At 47.8% G+C, this 21,660-nt stretch overlaps 1 protein-coding gene across 4 annotated transcripts; it reads left to right on the top strand.

The window, feature by feature from the left end:
- The first annotated feature begins 10,544 nt into the window (after nt 1-10,544).
- Nucleotides 10,545-19,564, top strand: LDLRAD1 (low density lipoprotein receptor class A domain containing 1). Of its 4 annotated transcripts, none has more exons than XM_036911174.2 (6): nt 10,545-10,615; nt 11,077-11,131; nt 13,487-13,615; nt 15,427-15,585; nt 17,348-17,476; nt 18,682-19,564. In XM_036911174.2, the coding sequence occupies exons 1-6, from the start codon at nt 10,595-10,597 to the stop codon at nt 18,828-18,830; spliced, it is 642 nt and encodes a 213-aa protein (XP_036767069.1). In that variant the 5' UTR covers nt 10,545-10,594; the 3' UTR covers nt 18,831-19,564. The 4 variants fall into 4 exon arrangements, with proteins under 4 accessions (XP_036767069.1, XP_036767070.1, XP_036767071.1 ...); XM_036911175.2 differs by having other exon boundaries at nt 10,560-10,615; nt 13,490-13,615; XM_036911176.2 differs by having other exon boundaries at nt 10,560-10,615; nt 15,448-15,585; nt 18,682-19,563.
- The last annotated feature ends 2,096 nt before the right edge of the window (nt 19,565-21,660 follow it).

Raw genomic sequence — 21,660 nt, 5'->3', positions numbered from 1 at the left:
GCGAACTGGGGGAAATAGACAAAATGCTGCAGGTTTGTAAGAGAGAGCCCACTGTAGGAAAGGCCTCCCTTATAAAACAGTACAAGGAAATATCTAGGTAAGAAGGAGCAACTGTACAATTGTCCTATATTTCATCTTCTCTCAGTTTTGTTTCACTTTGCCTCACAAATGAGGTGCCCCTGAGATGCCCTCATTCCTCTTGAAAGTATTCATCCAAGTTCAGACAATTTTCCCCTCTGTAACAGACAGTTCCTTGTGGAAATACCTCAGTCATTCCTGTTGTTTAGGAGGCACTCAAATACTTGGGTCCTGCCTTCTTTTTATTTTAGGATGATTAAACCAGACTGACATTTGCAGAAAATGTTTTACTTTAAAAAGAGAAGAAAACTTATTTCCAACCTCCCCGCCAACAAAAGTGTATAGCATACAAATGTCTGACTTGAAAATTACAACACAAGCAACAAAATCCCATCTCCTAAGTCACAGTTCAGCCCTTCCTTGTTGGGCCCAGCTTCACTTGTTCCCAAGAACAGGTTTCACCTTTCCAATACAGCACAGAAAAAATCTTGAGAAGTTTGTCTTGGTCCTACGCTGATTACCAAGACCCTTACTTCTCTAGTTCAAACCTCCTAGACTCCGAAGATCCTTCTTGGTTCAGGTCCCTGGTCTGACATACTAAAAACAATTCAATTACAAATACCGTATTAATCACCACAATGAATGATCTAGGCCCAAGATTCCCAGTTTTTTTCACAAAACTTAATGGTCACCTTTTATTTATGATACAGTTTTTTGTAAATCAGAACTTACCAAATTATCTAGTCCATCAATTTTGTTGCTGAAATTCTTGTGATGCGTTATCAGCTAATCTGAGCTGCTGATCAAGATTTGAAACCTAGTATTTTTTTACTCTGAGCTAATATTCCAGCCAAAAGCAAACAGTTTTATCCTCTGTTATTTGTCTAGCTTTATCTTAAACATTTCCATTATGATTTTTGAAGTACATAAAATAGGTCAATTGTAATATTTGTGGGGTCTTAAGTATCTTAGGACCACATACTGGAAACCATTTATCTAGAGGTTTCTAGACCAGCCCCCCTCACTTTTGGCACAGTCTATAAAAACATTGTCAGCTGAGTCCATGCACCAGCACACCTGACAGTAACTTTGCCCAGACATCCTATTGTAGATCCAGTTTAACCACTTCAACAACCACTTGAGAGCCTGAGTGTCAGGCCCTTTGCTAGGTGATGGGGCTGCAACCACAACTCGGTGCCAGGGTGGTTACTGAAAGCCTGAAGGAGACAGACTATTGTCCATGTAGTAGAAGAGTTGTGACCAGATAAGCATGGAGTACTGTCGGAGTGCATAGGAGGACACCTGTCATCTGGGAGGAAGTAACACCCAAGCTTAAACCTGGAGGAAGAAAGCAAGCCGAACAACATAGAACAGTGTTCCAGGCAGTGGGGCAGGATGCTCAGACCTAGATAGAGGCAAGAGGGTGGGGAACTGCAAATTGTTCAGCAGGCTGAGCTAGAGCATACAAGACTATAGCAATAGACAGAACTGGGAGGGCCAGATAACAAAGGACTTCACTAAGCCTGTTGATCCTGAACACGGAGGAAAACCGTAGAAAGGATTTAAGCAACAGAGTGTTTTAGGACAGTTCACTTCACAATGTGAAAGATAGACCAGAGGGGCAAGTCCAGAGGCCAGCAATATCTTAGTTCTATAGTAACCTCTAGGATCTATTATGGATTTATCCAGCCACACCAAAATGGGAAATTCCGTTCTCTTCCCAGAGTTCTTCTGTTTTAATGCCCAGAAATCCTATTACATTTTACTTAACATATTTTTTTTCAATGCATTTTTTTATTATGATATCATTAATATACATGAGCAACACTCTGGTTACTAGATTCTCCCCATTATCAAGTCCCCACCACATACCCCATTACAGTCACTGTCTATCAGCATAGTAAGATGCTGTAGAGCCACTACCTGTCTTCTCTGTGCAATACTGTTATCCCCATGTGCCCCCCCTACATTATATGCGCTAATCATAATGCCCCTTAATCCCCTTATCCCTCCCATCCTCCCCAGTCCCTTTCCCTTTGGTAACTGAGTCCATTCTTGGGTTCTGTGAGTCTGCTGCTGTTTTGTTCCTTCAGTTTTTGCTTTGTTGTTATAGTCCATAGATGAGTGATATGATTTGGTAATTGTCTTACTCCACCTGGCTTATTTCACTGAGCATAATACCCTCTAACTCCATCCATGTTGTTGCAAATGGTAGGATTTGTTTTCTTCTTATGGCTGAATAATACTCCATTGTGTATATGTGCCACATCTTTATCCATTCATCTACTGATGGACAGTTAGGTTGCTTCCATTTCTTGGCTATTGTAAATAGTGCTGTAATAAACATAGGGGTGCATATGTCTTTCTGAATTTGGGACCTGCATTCTCAGCGTAAATTCCTAGGAGTGGAATTCCTGGGTCAAATGGTATTTCTATTTAGAGTTTTTTGAGGCACCTCCATACTGCTTTCCACAATGGTTGAACTAATTTACATTCCCACCAGCAGTATAGGAGGGTTCCCCTTTCTCTGCATCCTCGCCAGCATTTTTTGTCTGTCTTTTGGATGGTGACCATCCTAACTGCTGTGAGGTGATATCTCATTGTGGTTTTAATTTGCATTTCTCTGATGATTAGCAATGTGGAACATCTTTTCATGTGCCTGTTGGTCATCTGAATTTCTTCTTTGGAGAAGTGTCTGTTCAGATCCTCTGCCCATTTTTTAATCGGATTATTTGCTTTTTGTTTGTTGAGGTGGGTGAGCTCTTTGTATATTTTGGATGTCAATCCCTTATCAGATATATAATTTATGAATATATTCTCCCATAATATAGGATGCCTTTTTGTTCTACTGATGGTGTTCTTTGCTGTACAGAAGCTTTTTAGTTTACTATAGTCCCACTTGTTCATTTTTGCTTTTGTTTCCCTTGCCTGTGAAGATATGTTCATGAAGAAGTTGCTCAAGTTTATATTCAAGAGAGTTTTGCCTATTTTCTTCTAAGATTTTTATGGTTTCATGACTTACATTCAGGTCTTTGATCTATTTCAAGTTTACTTTTCTGTATGGAGTTAGACACTAATCCAGTTTCATTTTCTTGCATGTAACTGTCCGGTTTTGCCAACATCAGCTGTTGAAGAGGCTGTCATTTCCCCATTGCATATCCATGGCTCCTTTATCGTATATTAATTGACCATACGTGCTTGGGTTAATATCTGGACTCTCTATTCTGTCCCACTGGTCTATGGGTCTGTTCTTGTGCCAGTACCAAATTGTCTTGATTACTGTGGCTTTGTAGTAGAGCTTGAAGTTAGGAAGTGAGATCCCCTCGCTTTATTCATCCTTTTCTGAATTGTTTTAGCTATTCAGGGTCTTTTGTGGTTCCATATGAATTTTAGAACTGTTTGTTCCAGTTTGTTGAGGAATGCTTTCAGTATTTTGATAGGGATTGCATTGAATCTGTAGATTGCTTTAGGCAAGATGGCCATTTTGACAATACTAATTCTTCCTATCCAAGAGCATGGGTTGAATTTCCATTTGTTAGTGTCCTCTTTAATTTTTCTCAAGAGTGTCTTGTAGTTTTCAGGGTATTGATCTTTCACTTCCTAGGTTAGGTTTATTTCTAGGTACTTTATTCTTTTTGATGCAATTGTGAATGGGATTATTTTCCTGGTTTCTCTTTCTGCTAGTTCATCATTAGTGTATAGGAATGCAACAGATATTTCTGTGTATTAATTTTGTATCCTGCAACTTTGCTGAATTCAGATATTAGTTCTAGTAGTTTTGGAGTGGATTCTTTAGGGTTTTTAATACACAATATCATGTCATCTGCAAACAGTGACTGTTTGGCTTCTTCCTTACCAATCTGGATGCCTTTTATTTCTTTGTGTTGTCTGATTGCCATGACTAGGACCTTCAGTACTATGTTGAATATAAGCAGGGAGAGTGGGCATCCTTGTCTTGTTCCTAATCTTAGAAGAAAAGCTTTCAGCTTCTCACTGTTAAGTATGATGTTGGCTGTGGGTTTATCATATATGGCCTTTATTATGTTGAGGTACTTGCCCTCTTATTTTTATGTTGAGAGTTTTTGTCATGAATGGATGTTGAATTTTCTCAAATGCTTTTTCAGCATCTATGGAAATGACCATGTGGTTTTTGTCCTTCTTTTTGTTGATGTGGTTGATGATGTTGATGGATTTTCGAATGTTGTACCATCCTTGCATCCCTGGGATGAATCTCACTTGATCATGGTGTATGACCCTCTTAATGTATTTTTGAATTCAGTTTGCTAATATTTTCTTGAGTATTTTTGTGTCTATGTTCATTAGGGATATTGGTCTGTAGTTTTCTTTTTTTGTGGTGTCTTTGCCTTGTTTTGGTATTAGAGTGATGCTGGCTTCATAGAATGAGTTTGGAAGTATTCCCTCCTCTTCTATTTTTTGGCAAACTTTAAGGAGAATGGGTACTATGTCTTCTCTAATTGTCTGATAAAATTCAACAGTGAATCCATCTGGTCTGGAGGTTTTGTTCTTGGGTAGTTTTTTGATTATTGATTAAATTTCACTGCTGGTAATTGGTCTGTTTAGATTTTCTGTTTCTTCCTGGGTCAGTCTTGGAAGGTTGTATTTTTCAAGAAAGTTGTCCATTTCTTCTAGGTTATCCAGTTTGTTAGCATGTAGATTTTCTTAGTATTCTATAATAATTCTTTGTATTTCTGTGGTGTCTGTCATGATTTTTCCTTTCTCATTTCTGATTCTGTTTATGTGTGTAGATTCTCTTTTTTTCTTAATAAGTCTGGCTAGAGGGTTATCTATTTTATTTTCTGAAAGACCCATCTCTTGGTTTCATTAATTTTTTTCTATTGTTTTGTTCTTCTCAATTTTATTTATTCTCTAATCTTTATTATGCCCCTCCTTCTGCTGACTTTGGGCCTCATTTGTTATTCTTTTTCCAGTTTCAATAATTGTGAAATTAGACTATTCATCTGGGATTGTTGTTCCTTCTTTAAATGGGCCTGGGTTGCTATATACTTCCCTCTTAGAACTGCTTTCGCTGCATCCCACATAAGTTGGGGTGTTGTCCTGTTGTTTTCATTTGTCTCCATATATTGCTTGATCTCTGTTTTTATTTGGCCATTGATCCATTGATTATTTAGGAGCGTGTTGTTAAGCCTCCATGTGTTTGTGAGCCTTTTTGTTTTCTTTGTAGAATTTATTTCTAGTTTTATACCTTTGTGGTCTGAGAAGTTGGTTGGTAGAATTTCAATCTTTTTTAATTTACTGAGGCTCTTTTTGTGGCCTAGTATGTGGTCTATTCTGAAAAATGTTCCATGTGCACTTGAGAATGTGTATCCTGCTGCTTTTGGTTGGAATGTTCTATAGATGTCTGTTAGGTCCATCTGCTCTAATGTGTTGTTCAGTGCCTCTGTGTCCTTACTTATTTTTTGTCTGGTTGATCTGTCCTTTGGAGTGAGTGGTGTGTTGAAGTCTCCTAAAATGAATGCATTGCATTCTGTTTCTTCCTTTAATTCTGTTAGTATTTGTTTCACATATGTAGGTGCTCCTGTGTTTGGTGCATAAATATTTATAATGATTATATCCTCGTGTTGGACTGACCCCTTTATCATTATGTAATGTCCTTCTTTGTCTCTTGTTGGTTTCTTTGTTTTTGAAGTCTTTTTTGTCTGATACAAGTACTGCAACACCTGTTTTTTATCTCCCTATTATTTGCATGAACTATCTTTTTCCATCCCTTCACTTTTATTCTGTGTATGTCTTTGGGTTTGAAGTCAGTCTCTCGTAGGCAGCATATAGATGGGTCTTGAGTTTTTATCCATTCTGTTACTGTGTCTTTTGATTGGTGCATTCAGTCCATTTACATTTAGGGTGATTATCGATAGATGTGTACTTATTGCTATTGCAGGCTTTGGATTCGTGGTTATCAAAGGTTCAAGGGCAGCTTCTTTACCATCTAGCAGTCTACTTTAACTCACTTATTACACTATTATAAACATAGTCTGATGATTCTTTTTTCTCTCCCTTCTTTTTCCTCCTCCTCCACTCTTTATATGTTAGGTGTCATATTCTGTACTCTTTGTGTTTTCCTTGACTGACTTTGTGGGTAGCTGATTTAATTTTGCAATTGGTAGTATTTATTTGTTCTACTTCCTTTGCTGTGGTTTTATTTTTTCTGGTGACATCTATTTAGCCTTAGGCATACTTCCATCTAGAACAGTTCCTTTAAAATACACTATAGGATGGTTTGTGGGAGGTAAATTCCCTCAATTTTTGCTTATCTGGGAATTGTCTAATCCCTCCTTCAAATTTAAATGATAATCTTGCTGGATAGAGTATTCTTGGTTCGAGGCCCTTCTGTTTCATTGCATTGAATGTATCATGCCACTCCCTTCTGGCCTGTAAGGTTTCTGCTGAGATACTTCACATACATTTTTGAGCTCTTACCTATAAGGCTGTCAGTTCCTCTACATTATTGTTTGGATGGTAAGCCTAGGGCTGGTCTCTAGATCCTGGTCATGATCTGAGTATTGCCATACTAGAAAGGGTATTCCATGGATCCCCAACTTCTCACCAGACTACCACAAAGCTAGGTTAACTTACCACTGTCCTCAAATTCTAGGTTTGCCCACCCAGCCTCAGCTTACCTGGTGAGCTCCTGAGTCCCTCCCACCAGTTTCCAGTTGCTAAACATGTAATGTTTGCAGTTGAGCATCAGAAACAGGGGCTGCCTTTTTTCATCTTCCTGTCCTTGACTACTTGTTCTACTATAGTGTCAGAGGGTAGAGGTATGTACAGTGATAGAAAAGATTGAGGTGGTGGGAAATGGAGTCTCCCATGCAAAGCTGGATTGTCAGTTAGTGTGGGTTTTCCAACTTCTTGCAATAATTCTGAAGCAGAGATACCTTTTCTGAAGTCTGTAATTGTTGAAATCAGCTTCATGTATTTCACTATTAAGTACTCCTTTCCTGTGAGGTTAATAACTTGTTTAGACCAAGTGTTCATAATCTTTTTCATGCCTTGGGCCTTTTTAGTGATTTGGTGAAGTCTATGGACTCCTCAGAATAATGTGTTCAAATGAATAAAACTAAATATGAAGGATCATGAGGAAATTTAACTATATTAAAATACAGTTACTAAAATATTTCAAAACTTTGTGATTATGTAAGTACTTCTTTGATAGCACATAAAATAAGGTCCAGTGGTGGCTTTAAAACTACTGTAACTTCAAAGTAATTTCAGATAAATTTGAAATATATGCAACAACTGTAATATGACACCTAAATGTGATTTCTAGTGGCCGTGGAGTCACAGGTGCAGCTGATGCTATTGTCAGTTGTTGCTACATTCACAGTTGAAGGAAATGCTGTATTTCAGTTAGAAGTTAGTGAAAATAAAGATTTAATTTGTTTCCCGTCCACAGTCACTGAACTCCTTGGCTTAGTGGTTGTCTAATTTTACTTTTGTCATTTTAAGAAGAGGAAAATTTTTATTTGCTTATTCAATTTTAAATTATTTGGGCTTATTTTACTGTTTCTTATGTGTTTTTTGTACTTGAATTGTTTCACATCATTGGAACAGCAATAATTGAAGGCTCGGGTGGAAAGAAATCAGGAACTGATTAGAAATGAGAGCTTTCAACAAGAGCTCTTGATAATGTTATCTCAGGATACATCCAAATGCAGTCATTATTGGAGCCCCACAACTGTTAATTTCATAATGCTTAAGTATTAAAACTTCAACAAAATATGGGTCATCTGCATCAAACAATATTACAATGCAGTCTTATGAAAGTGTCTACTTAGATATTTCACAATGGAGTTTGCTTAATGATTCCCCATGACTTCTGCACAGCCCTTTATTTTATTTATTTATAAAATGAAGGTAATAGTCCCCTTCTCCTGTGCTTAGAGAACTAAGTGAATTCATATGTATAAAGCATGTAGTACAGGATATGGCAAAAGTATATTCAATGAATGTTCACAATTGGTGGTAGCTGTAGAGATTACTGGAGAAATGCAAATTAAACCATGCTGAGATACTATTTCACACCTACCAGACTAGCAGATGTCAGAAAGTCTGGCAATTTCAAGGCCAGAGAAACTGGGGAGTCAGAACCTCTCACACACTGCTATTAGGAGTACAAACCAAGTACACTCACCTGGAAGAGCAGTTTGGCAAATCTGGTCAACTGGCGCTGCTGCTGCAGTGTGATGAGAGAGAGAGAGAGATGGGGGGGTGCACGCGGGTGTGCGCACGCACAGCAGAAAAGCCAGTTCCTGGAAGCACACACAGCATATGCATTTCAGGAAACTGGCTGCTTCTGGGGAGAAGGAGAAAGAAATACAGTTGGGGGAAAGAGGCCTTGCTCTGCTTAATAGAAAAATAGCCAAAGAAAAAAATGGCAATGTTAACATTTGTTAACTCTGGGTGTTATATAGCATATAGATATATGACTCTTTGTTACAGTATTCTAACTGTTTTTCTGTATTAAGTGTTTGAAACATTTTCTCCAGAGGAAGGGTTGGGGGAAGAAGGGAGACATAGTTGACCCGGAGATGGAAACAGTCATTACACCCATCAGTAGTCAGTCACAAAACAGTGAGACCTGACCTCAGCATCCTTCTGAACCCCATGTTCCAGATACCCTCTACCAATCTTGCAGTTGGTATGCAATATGAAATCTAGTTAGCATCTTTAGCAGATGCCATGGGTGCCCTGGCCATACGCCTCAGCCCTTCCCAGTTCAGGGCACATCAACCTCACTTGCAGCTGCCAACTGTGGTGTATCTCTGCCTAGGCCAGGCCAGTGGGGCCAGGAATTAACACCCTCTGGCAATTCTCAGCCAATGGCTGGCAAGAGCTAGCAAATAAATACCCCAGTGCCCTCACCTTCAGGAGGAGTAACTGAGGTGCATTTCCTCCTGAATGTAACACAGCTGTTACTGGGTTTCTCCCTGTCTCACCTCCCTCACTCCCCAGCTAGTATTTCCTGGGATCACTCCCAGTTAAATCTATTTGCCTCCAAATCTAGTCTTAGGGTCTGATTATGAGTATCTGCAAACTGTGACACCCCTGTCTTGGCAGTGGGTTTCAGGTCCCGGCAAATTGCTCTTGATTTGGTGAAACAGAAAAATGACAATGGAATGTTCTTGGGTGAAAGGGTTCATAACCAACTTTATTCCCACGGTGGCAGGTCAAGTGCTAGACTCCCATCCACCTCAGAGCAAGTCTGCATGCAGCAAGCAGGTCCCTGCCTCTAGGCCTCTCCACCCCAGTAGCTGTCTCAGTCTCTGACCTGGGCACTACTACCCCTCTAGCCTTTTCTCTCCTGCAGCTGTGTACCTCAGAGCACTGGGCAGAGCTCTTTGTATAGAGTCAATAATAACACATTGCCCACACATGTGCAGTGGGCAAGCTGACCAGGGTCAGGTGAGAATCCTGGCCACGGGAACTTTCATTTTCTCTACAACCGCCTTCATCTAGTCTATTTCTTTTGTTTTATGGGTGAGGGGACTGAGGCTTAGGGGGGGGGGGGGAGCAATTTGCCCACACCAGAGCCAGTGACAGGGCCCTCACAAGAACCCCACTATCCTGATGTAGGGTTTGGTCCTTCTCCATGCTGCTGCCTCCTAAGGGCTACCCTACATTTACTCATCCCACCTCCACCTCAGTGAACTCAGCAGTGTACATCCCAATGCAAAAGACAAGGCTGCTCACAGGTTAGACAAGCTCTGGGCATCTGAGGCAGGCTGCGGGGGGCTCCCTGGAGCCCACAAGCTCATCTCTGGAGGTGGACACCTCTCTTCCCTTGGTCCAGGTCCTGCTACCAGTCCCTTAAGATCCCAAGGCCTCTGTCTCCTCAGCAGCTAGATGAGGTGGGGGTGGGACGGCAACCGGTTGGGTGGGTGGAAGGGATCATTCAGGCACCATCTCCAGAAAAATGAAAAAGTACGTGGCCACTTTTTTACAGAAAATAATTTAAAATTATATTTGCTTTCTAATTTTAGTGGAGAGCACATATTCCTTTCAGCTAGATTACCTATTTAATTGAAGACCATCAATGAGAAAATAACTCCCGCTTTTTTAGCTGCTGGAATGTTGAATCTGGGTATTTCTGCCTGGATCTTCATGCAGCTGGGGGAAATAACACATCCTGGAGAGTTCCTGGGTTCAAACCTCTCCCTCCCCCTACTGTGAGACTTGAGGGCAGTTTCTCTCTCTGACTCTCAGGTTCATCTGTAACCTGGGGGTGAGGATTTCAACCTCAGGGTGCTGCACTCAGACTACAGAGTGCGGAAGGCCAGGCGGAAACGCGGCCCTCCAGTGCTTTCCTCTGCCTGGGAGGCAGCTTGGGCGGGGACGGCCTGCAGGGCGGGTACCGGTGGGCGGGGCCTCGGGTTCTCCCTCCTCCCGGCTGCCCCTGGTGACCAGGCAGGGAACCAAGCTGAGTTCTCTGCAAGGGCGCAGAGCCGGAGACTGGAGCTGGAAGCTGGGACCTGGAGACATGAACAAGATCTTCCCCCTTGTAAGAGATGCCCTGAGATGGCTTCTGACATGGGGTAGCCTGGGGGTAGTCAGCTGCTCCCTGTCCTGGGGGTTCTCTCCCAGGTTGTAGGAGGACCCAACAGGCGAACAAGCTGCAGGGTTCAGGTGGTGAGGGCTGGAACGGGGCAGAGGAGCCAGGGGAGGGAGGAGAGGCAGGAGGGGAGTGAGGGAAAGCCACCATGCAGGAGCCACCACAGCTGCCCTGAAGGATGAGTTTGCCAGGAGGGTCACAGGAGGAAAAGGCATTCCAGGCAGAGGGCACAGTACAGGCAAAGGCGTGGAAATGTGAAGCGGGCATGAGTTTGGGGTGTTCCACGTGCTGGAGTATGAACCAGTGGCTCACCAAAGGTCTGGTGACCCTTGTAAAAAACTCTTGTCTGTCTCCCTGAGTCTGGACCTTGCCTCACCTCAACCCACCCCTGGCTGTGCTCTCTTGGGCAGGGGGAAGGCAATGGCCATGCTGCTGCTGGAAGCAAAGCCCTCGCTGGAGGCGAAGGTAAAGGACAGGAGGTCTGGGGCCAGCGCCCTGCGGGCCCCTCCCAACGTGGGGCTCCCTCGGGCCCCTGCTCTCCCTCAGACCTCTGCCCCCCGTGTTGATATTGTCCACACCCAGCTTCTGGGCTGGCGGTGCTGACAGCCTCCTGCTTAACAGGGTTGTTCTCTTGCTCCATGCATTTGTTGAGCACCTACTGTGTGCTGCCTTTCCCACCTGTAACCTACAGAGGAAGGAGCTCTGCAGTGAAGTCCCTGATGAGTGTGTGACCTGAGCAGTTCTCTTTACTGCTGAGGAATAAAGTAGGTGGGATTGCACACTTATTTAGCACCTACTATGTGACGCTGAGTCACTGTGTGACCAGGACAATTCGCTTTACCCTCATGGAATAAAAGAAGGAAGGAATACACTTTTATTAAGCATCTCCTACATGCCCTATCATGACTCGCATTTGACCAATGAGAACACAAACCCAGAGAGGTGAGAATGACAGCTATGAAGGAGCAAGCCCCTGTTATGAGCCTGGCACTGTAGGGTCTCTTTTAGTCCTCGGGACAGCTCTAAGAGGGGATCCCATTTGGGGGCAAGAACTGATGAGGTGGCAGGGCTGAGAGAGGTGGGGTAGCTGGGCCAGGCTGGGACCCCACAGAGTGGGGAGGTAGGAGAGCAGGGGCTTACATCCAAATCGGGGTGCCTCTGGTCACAAAGCCTCAGTGCCTGATTGCTGCACACTGCATTTGTTTATTTCTAAGTCTGGCTCCTGGTGGATGTGGCTGTGGAACTAATGGCCTTTCCCGCATCTGTTGGGGGATTGGGGACTGGCGCCTTGGAGCTTTCTGGTTTTGAAGTGCAACATCTCCACCTGGGTGTGGGCACCTAGTTCTGCCTCAAGCATCCCCTGAGACTCCACCTTGCCCACAGCCTGTGCTACACAAATATTTGCGGAGTGACTGCTTGGCTGACCAGAATGACTCTCCTTGCAGACTTCACACTGCCTCTCTGGTTACCTGAGTTTACTCTGTGCTTGCCTATGACAAAGGAGCCACTGACTAGGGCTGTGGGAATTGCCAGTTTTAGATTAATGCTGCATCTCCTATTGTCATCTCCATTCCCCTGCACACCCCTCCCGGGCTCCAGCCATGCCAGGTCACTTGCTGTCCTCCACGTGCCATCCACCTTCTATGCTCTGTTCCCAGAATGCCCTCTCCTTGTGCCCTCCCTTCACCTGCCTGTGGAAATCCCACCCATGTTCCCTTTCATGAGCACCGATGGCACCCTGCTCACTTTGTTAACATTTAAAAGCTGGCACTGTGAGCTGCCAGCGGACAAGCACAGGTCTGACTGGTAGGCAAGCACAGGGTAGGCAGCTCTGGAAATGTGAAGAGGCTAGATGGAAATGACCTAAACTGACCTGGGTCAGGGCCTTCCCTTGTCTCCTGGATCTTTGGGTCAGAGTATTCACAAAGCACCTACTGTGTGCCTGCCTCTGGACTGGGACCTGGGAACCCCCAGAGATGCATAGACCTCTCCTGCGCCTTTCTCTGTGATAACTGTGACCCAGAGGATGGCCAGGAGACAACTACAAGGTTCTGGAGGGCAAGGACCAGAGCTGTGATGGCTTTTGCATCCTCTGCAGAGCAGGGAACCTCCTAGGTCCTTAATAGGCTTTTTTTCCTTATTTCAAAAGCAAGAAAAATTACAGGAACAAGGTAAGTTAAAGGAGCAGAATATTTGCATGCTTAGGATACAGCTTGGAACAGAGTAGGTGCTCAGTAAACACTAATAATAGCTAAAACCTTTATAGCCCTAGCTTTGTGCCAAGCACTGTTCTAATATGTTAACTAGCCTAGCTTAATCTTACCAACAACTCTAAGATGGGTGTTATGACCCCCATTTTCCACATGAGGAAACAGGTGCAGAGAAGTAAAGTGGCTTCTCAGTGTGGCCTGTTTCCTCAGATATAGAATAAAGGTTGTTTTGAAAAATAAAAATAATGACTATGAAAAGCCTGTTTTAGTTTCTGTGCCCAGGTAGGAGCTTGATAAGCAGGTGTTCATCTGTCCCTGCCTTCAGAGGAGACAGCCTTGTGGAAGGACAGTTGGTGAGGGCAGTGAGGCAGAGACCCAGGACCCTCATTCTGAGGCCACTCACCAGCTACTGGGCCAGGGCTAGGTGCTTGATGGGGGTGGGCCCATAGGCAGCACCAAGAGCATCAGGCAAGCTTCGAGCCCCCTCCTCCAGGGAAGCCCTGCTTGTCCCCCAGGCCCTAGGCAGGGAGGGCTCGCTTGTAGGGCCCAGGGATGGGAACCCCAGGCGCTGGCATGGGCTGCTTAATCACTGGTTTCCCACCCCACTCAGCAGGCTGTAGCCCTCTCTGCTGCTCCCGCCGAGGGGCCTGCCTCTCCGCCTTCCTGCTGTTTCTGCTGGCAACTCTTGCAGCCCTGATCACCCTGGTCACCATCCTTGGACTCCCACCGCGCATACCAGGTCAGGGTGGTCCAGAGAGGGTGGGTCAGACTTGCTGGGAGGGAACAGGGGCCCAGAGAGACAAGACAAACCCAGTGCTGCCTGGCTTCTCCACAAAGTGACCAGCACACACACTGACACATACGTGTCTCTGAGCTCCATTTGCACATCTGTAATGAGTTATTGAGAGGATCCAGCTTCAATGTTGCCTCCTTCAGGAAGCCTTCCCTGACTCCCAGGTTCGCTTAGGCGCCTCACCTTAACCTCTGCAGCCCCTGCACTTCCTCTTCCCATGGCCTAGTGGTTCTGGTTGGTGCCATCCATTTGTGTGTCTGCCTCCACCACAGAGGACAGAGATGTGTCCAATACATCCCTGCAGCCCCGGCTCCAGGGGAAGACTCCAACACAGTCCTGCCTTCATGGAGCTAACACTTTGGAGAGTGACAGGGACAGTCAGATAAGCATATTAAGGCAGGGTTAATGGGACTGTGAGCCTGGACAGGGCTCTGACCCAGCTTACATGTCAGGGTGGGCACCTTGGGAGGCATGAAGAGAAAGTGAGAAAGTGGAGGTGGCGGGAAGAGCATCCCAGGCACAGGCAACATGTGTGCAGAGTACCTGGGGTGGACAGACTGCAAGGCTAGTGGGTGTAAAAGGCAGGAGTGGGTGGGGCCAGGTGCTTAGGGCCTTGAAGTCCACACTGCAGAGGGAGGTCATCACCCAGAGAGCCATGGCAGGGGCTGAAGCTGGGGTGGGGTGTCACCAGATCTGTGTTTCTGAGAGAGAGCTCTGTAGCAAGGCAGGGGACATAAGGGGATGAGGTTGGGGGAGGGAGTAAAATCCACAGTACTCCATGCTGTGTAAGAACACGGGCTCTGAGAGCAATGTGAACACTCAAGGAGTTGCATTCCTGTGCCTGTGTGTACACACGTGTGTCTGTGTGAGAGTGTGTATCTGTGTGCAGGTGTGTGCACATGTCTGTCAATGTGTGTGCATCTGTGTGTGTTCACATGTGTGACAATGTGAGTGCCTCTGAGAGTTGGTCCCCTCATACCAGCTAAGACGGTTCCAGGTGCTGAAACATGGTTCATGTGTGCACAAACCACATGTGCAAACTGCTCCCGTCTCCAACCTGCACACCCCTGTACACACAGGCTTGTGGAGCAAGGCCTCTCTCCTTTAATTCTTTGGGGCAGCCCACGGGGTGGGTGTTCCCCCTGTCAGTGGAATGGAGAAGACCCTCAGAAGGCCAGACATGTTCAGATGGCCTCCCACCGTTCCTGGGTGCTGGAGAGGCAGCCCCAGCCTCAGGAAAGAGCAGAGTCCACAGACCTGGGTTATTAACTGTGGGGTTGGGCCCATCACACCTCTCTGACCTTAAGTTTCTCATCCATAAAACAGGGTTAATGATGACCCTTCACAGGGGTATTGGGGGAAACAGTACAATAAAAGTGTAAAAGTGCTTTGCAGCCCATATAGTTGTGCCCAGATGTAAGGGATTGTGGCTAAGAGTCCCTGGTCAGTCTCAGTGCATTGCTTCTGACAACCTAACCTGGCACCAGGAGCTGCACTTTTAAAACCACTCATTGACTAGAGCCCCGTCCTCAGGAGCTTCCTGTGAGGCTGTCCAGAAGCTTCCTATAGAACAGGAATGACTGCACATGCTGTGCTCAGGGGCTATTCACACAGAAGCCTTTATGTTCTGGACCGTGTCTCTTGTCACTGAGCCCAGTGCCTTCCCAGCTGCCCCAGCCCCTGAGGCCAGTTCATGGGGGGACTCAGGGTACAGGAACTTGGTGATGTCCTTGAGAGCACCACCCTTGACTGTCCAGGATCTCCCCCTGCCCACTCAGGGGTTCAGACCTGTGTGACGCTGATGAACAGGACAGGCTTCCTGTGCCATGACCGGAGGAGCTGCATCCCGGCCAGCAAGGTCTGTGACGGTGTCCGCACGTGTGCCCTCGGCGAGGACGAGGATGAGACCTTGTGCCGTGAGTACCTGCTCAGTCCACCCCACCCCAGATGGCCCCTCCAGGTCTCCTTGGGGGTGCCCCCAATTCTAACTCTCCCTGCAGGCATACTGAAGCTGGAGCGTCCCTGAATTTAACAGGCACCTTTATGTACCCAGGCCTTTGCTTATATGGTGCCCTCATCCTGGAACACCTACTCTCACCCCTACCCCCGTCACATGCACACTTACATGCCCACCCTGGGGAATGCCTCCCTCTGCACATTTCCACTCCCAGACAACCTATATTCATTCTTCAGGGCAGAGTTCAAGGGTTGCCTCCACCAGGAAGCCTTTCCTGACTCCTAAAGTAAATTACATTTCCTCCTCTGGGCACCCATAGCCCCTGCACTTCCCTGTGTCCCATCCCTAGTCACACTGGTTGTTCTCAATTGGCACACTTGCCACCTTCATCTGACTGTGAAGTCCTCTGGGGTAGGTCTGGTCTACTTGGTCCTGGAGCCCCAGTACCTGGCATAGGACATGATGGCACAGAGGGTATTTGGGCTGATTTGCTAAATTAATTGTGGGATATGTGAATGAATGAATGGGAAGACCTAGTCCCAAACCTTGGAAACCTGACAGTTCTCAGGAGAGAAGTGCCATGGTTACATGGAGCAGGCACTGTCCAGGCAGGAGGGAGAGAACCTGGTGAGCTGGAGTGGGTGGGATGGAGGCCACTGCATTGCGGGCCACCATGATTAGGAGAGTTCTCAAAGCCAGCTAGTCTGCGTCCCAGCTGATGCCCACATCCCCTCTTTGACAAACCCCCCAGCCTCTGCTTAGTCCTTGGGGGGAGGTCACCACAACTTGAGGCAGCTGCTGCCATCATCGCATGGTTTTCTGATGGGAATGTCTGCCTTGTGCTGAGTTTAGAACTGCCTCCCAGTAGCATCCCTGACTTGTCCCAGCTCTCCCCTCTCATAGTCCCTGGTCCCTGTGAACCCCATTTTAATCTAGCTCCCATGCTGGTGGCACTGCACAGATGTGGAGATTGCTCTTTTGCCCCCCATGTGTGTCCCCCTCCCTGGGCCACAATGAACTCCCACAGTCACCCCCCATGTGACTGGTGTCCCCCACTCCACAGAACACTTACCAACTGCTCATGTCCCTCTCCTTGCAGAGGCTCCAGAAGCATCCGTGACACTTTGGGCCAGCTAGTCCAAGAAACAAAGGCTTTTCCCCTCCCAGGTCTGGGTTATACCTCTAGTGATAGGGCTGAGTTTGTGTTGATATTTGGTAGCCCTTTCACACTGCTGCCTAACACACAACCCACTTTCAAGAAAGGTGCTCTGACTCCCTCTCGTAAGTAACACACATCCTCTGAGTTCCAGGGCCCAAGTGCAAGACCTCAAGTTTATTCTTGTTATGTTCCAGTTGGAGGGGGCTTCCTGGAGGTGAAGAACTTGGACACTGACCTTGAAGGTGGAATGGTTTTGGATAGGTGTCAAGGGGGACATTCCTGAAGGGAGGAATAGCCCAAGTGATGGCGTGAAGCGGAATGCACAAGAGCTAAGCAGGAATGAGGAAGGGAGCTGCGGCTACCTGGGCATCTTGCTGGATATGCAGGGAAAGTCCACTTCTCTCCCTTGACTCAGCCTCCTCCCCAGGAAACCTTCTCCTTGTGCCCTTCCTGGGATGGATGGGAAATGACCCCGAGTGTGGCAACGGCCAGGGTGACAGGGACAGTCCACCTCCAGATTGCCCTGAGACAGCTGTGCCCAGATGCCACCTCTTCTCTGTAGGAGATACGCCCCGGAGCCTCCCCGGCTTCCTTGTGGCCCACTGTGGAGACCCAGCTTCCTGGATCTACTCAGACCAGAGGTGTGACGGGACCAACAACTGCGGGGACTGCTCAGACGAGCTGAGCCCAGGTGAGGGTCAGCCCAGGCCAGGCAGTGGCCAGGGGGCAGGGGCTCCCCAGGGAATCTCCAAGGTTCTCCCTGCCTCCCCTGCTGCATGCTAGGAAGTCTTCCATCCCCTACTGGGAGGCCTCCAGGACAAGGTGCTCACTACCACTGCAAGTGGCCCCTGTGGAGGGGGTGGTGACTCTTCTGCAGTGGGGAACTTATCTACAAGGGCACTGATGAGGAAAGGGGGCCAGAAGGGGGCCATGCAAGGAGCATATACATGTTCCAACTGAGATTTGAACCTGGGTTTCCCTCGTTTCCTCTGCACCTCCCAACAACCCTGTGAGGAAAGCAGGACAGGAATCACTGGACCCAATTTGTATGTAGATAAACTGAGGCCAAAGAGGAGAAGTGACTTAACACAATGAGTAATAGGAAGGGAGCATGGGGGTAAACCCAGGTCTTCTGACTTCAAGTCTGGACTTCTTTCACTGCCCCACACTTTTCTTCCAATTGAATCCCTAATATTCAATCAACAAACATATTCTGAGCACTGTTGGGGACTAGGCCTGGTGCAGGTTCTTCTGCGGGACAAGCAGCAGTTCAAACTCATGTCCTACCACCAGGACTCACAACATGCTGATGCCAAACAGAAGTGCTGGGAACCTGGAGAGGACTTTTTTTTTGGTGGTGGTTGGGGCAGTGGCTAGGAGTCAAGGGAGACTCCTCAAAAGAGGCAGGATTCAAGTGGGCCTTAGAGAATGGACAGGGTTTCAACAGGCAGAGGCTGGGTATGCAGGAGGCATTCTGGAGGCCCAGGGGAACTGGGTAAAGGAGGGAAGTCTGTGAGGCGCCCTCAGGGAGTCAGCCATAGTGGGCCGGTGTGGCTGAGGCAGGTGAGGAGGGCAGGAGTAAAGATGGGCAGGCGCAAACAACACGCACCCATTAGTATTTGAGCATTGACCTTGGGTCTGGTACTTTGCCTATTTACCTTAGTAATAGCCTTGAGCAGAAGAGAAAACAGGCTCAGACAGGATGGGAAGCTTGCTTGCATTCACGCAGCATAGGAGCTGGGGAGCGTAGATTTTCTGTTCTGCAGGGAAATAAGGAATACAGTCAACCATGTCAGATGGAGGGAGCTATGGACAGCTATGGCAGGTTTTGGAGCCAGGGAGTGCCCTGGTGTGCAGGGAATTCCAGGGCTCCTCTGCCGGCTCTTGTACCCCCAGTGACCGCATGCCCGCCCTGTGGCCCTGGGTGGTGGCGCTGCCCCTCCACTGTCTTCAAGTATTGTGGCTGCATCCCGAGGACCCTCTGCCGGGACCGTGTGCAGCACTGCTCTGACTGGTCTGATGAGTACTCCTGTCCTGGACCCTGAGTGGGCGCCCTGGGCCAGAGTGCAAGGCTGGTTGGAATGGCACTGATAACCCTTCCCATGGGCACATGAGACTGTACATGAGGCAGGGTATTTGTCATCCTGCCAGGGGGCGACCCTTTCAGGTGGCTCTGAGCTATAGAAAAGAGGTCTGGAGAAAGAGCATTTGAGGAGCCCCTCTCTGCCTGATTTCCAACCCATTCTCCACCAGACCGCTCCCTACCTCCGGCCCCGTGACCAGCTCCCCAACCAGACAGTCCAGGTTTCTTGCAGCAGAGTTATGGAACCCTTGCATTTCTTGTATTTGGGTCCTGGAGCCTGAGTCAATGTGCTATTTCTCTACATACCTTTCCAGTTTCACAACATCCAGACAGACACGGAGAGATATTCCCATTAAAAAGATGAGGAAACAGGCCCAGAGGGAGAAATGACTTGCCCAAGTCACAGAGCAAAGTCGGTGCTGGAACAGGAACACAAACACGGCCTATGGTGTCCCACCCCCAGAGCCCTTCCTGCTGCCAATGTGACTGTATCTTGGCTGGTGGGGGCGGGGGTAGGGTGCAGAATCTCTGGGGATATTAAAAACATTAGTTTGAAGGTCAGAAAGTGGCCCACTCTTATTCTGAGAGACTTGGAATCTAGCCAATAGGAGGGCCCCTGTTGAGGGAGACAGTGTAAAACCCCCTCAGAAATTAATAAAATTGGTTTAATGTATCAGTCATTTGTGAGTTTTGAGCTGATACGGGCATCTGAGAGACTGGTGAGCTCCAGCTCATTCACTGCTGCATTCGTTCATTCACTGAACAGCCTCTGTTCACCTGCTCTGAGCCCAGCTGTGGCCAGGCACCCAGGAGTGAAGAGTGGATCGCAGCACACAAGGGCCATGGGGGCTCGTCGGGGAGGCACCTCGCGCCATGGAGGGATGCGTGGGCCGGCAGGGAATGCTGAGGGCACTGAGGAGAGGCCTCTGGGAGCCAGCACACAGTCACAGCTCCGGCCCTAGCAACCTGAGGACCAGCTCCCAGAACAGGAAGCCCCGGGGCCCTGCCGAGGGACAGTCAGCCCTGGCCCCCAGCCTCTCTGGTTGAGCTGCTTTCCCACTGCAGCGCAGGTGAGATGCTGCGGGCACTCTCGGGCAGCCTCAGCTCCGAAGGTGCATCAGGCGGAGCCCTCCTTCCTGGAGGAGGGTGGGAGAATTTCCAGAGGGGCAGCTGGAAGAGAAGGGCATTCCCGGCCGAGAGGCCATGCGGACGAACGTTGGAGTGTGTGACAGAGTACAGCTCAGCCGAGGAGGGCCCAGCAGGCCAGAGGGGCCGGAGCATCAGCCGGGGAAGGACACGGTATGGGTATGAGACAAGATGTGGCTGTGAGCAGGGACGCAATCCTGGAGGGCAGAGCCTATCCCCCATCATCCTAAGGGCTGCGGGCATCAAGGGGCAATGAGCACAGAGGCCACCTGGAGCTGCAGTGACGTTTAGGCACAGCAGACCTAGAGAGAGAGAGAGATGCCAGGACTTGGACCAAGTGGGCAGAGAAGAGGGGACAGTCAAGGGCTACTTACTGGGGGAACACATGGGCCTTAGGGCCTGTGGGGCTGAGGCTGAAGGGGGAGAAGAGGAAGACAGAGGATTCCCGAGGTCTGAGAAAGAGGGCCTGTCCTTCCACCCTGGGCCACACCTTCTCCAACAGGATGCCGCCAGGGGAAGAAGCTTGAGTTGGTCCCTGAGAAACAAGAAAGGTCCAGAGGTGATTCCAGTACTTGAATGCCAACATGTTCCTGATGGCCTGAGGTTATGGAAAACAAGGTCTCTGAGGAGAGGCCATGGGAACATGTGCCTATATTTGCTTGAACCAGTCTTGGTGGTTCAGGCAACAGAAAAGCCCCAGGTTCCCACTGGGGGCTGGCAGTGCTGTGGTTGGGTCCTGCAGGAGAGGAGCCATCTAGTCCTGGGCTTCTTCAGTGGCCTGCAGCTCTTCTCAGAAAAATGCCCAGAGGCACCAGCAACTAGGGTTGCACATAATTTTACCCACCCCTCCCCCCAGCCCACCCATGGACCACTGGGGGTTAAGAGACGCCACTTCACAGGATGGAGAAACCAAGGCTGAGACCATTGTGTCCAAGTCCACTCAGTGTGTCAGTAGCAGGATGAGGAATAAAAGCCAGGTTTCTAGGTGCACACAAGTTAGCACTTGTTGGGCCCTTCCGATGAACCAAGCACTGTGCTAAGTAAGAACTTTACCTTTCATTCTTGCAACAACACTCTGAGGGAGGGACTGTTTGTGCATAAGGCTTAGAGAGGCCAGGCAGCTTGTCGAAGGATTGCATGACTGGAACAGTGGGTGGGGGGCAGAGCCAGGTGGTACTTAGTTTCAGTAGCTTGCTGTTTATGCTGTCTCAGGTTGCAGAAGCCTCCAGTGGTGGTGATGCCTGAGCAGGACTGTGAGGGGCCGGCTGGGAAGCAGAGACAGGACACTCCAGGCTGAAGAGTTGCAGGGCACAGCGCAGGGAGGGTGCCTTATGGCTGAGGGAACTTGAAACAGTCTCCCCAAGCTGCACTAAGAGAAAGAGCCTTGGGTTCTGGGCTGCAGGGAGTGACCTTGACTCTGGATGCTGTAGGGCGCTCGCAGAGGTTTTCAACAGTAGGAATGCATTCGATTCCTCCTTCTGAGGAGGGGCTGCAAAGAAGGCTTTCCTCTGTACATCAGGAATAAGGACATCCTGGTCAAACTATCTTACAGGCTTATTGAGAGGAAAAAGGTGAGATCTGGAATGTGCACGTCACTTGGAAACAGTAAAGCTTGAAGCAGAAGAGAGAGGACTGCCAAGAACTGT

This window comes from Manis pentadactyla, chromosome 4, assembly GCF_030020395.1.
Source record: "Manis pentadactyla isolate mManPen7 chromosome 4, mManPen7.hap1, whole genome shotgun sequence".
NCBI lineage: Eukaryota > Metazoa > Chordata > Mammalia > Pholidota > Manidae > Manis > Manis pentadactyla.
Note: the sequence above shows the minus strand (reverse complement) of the source record. Positions and strands in the feature narration are given on the sequence as shown.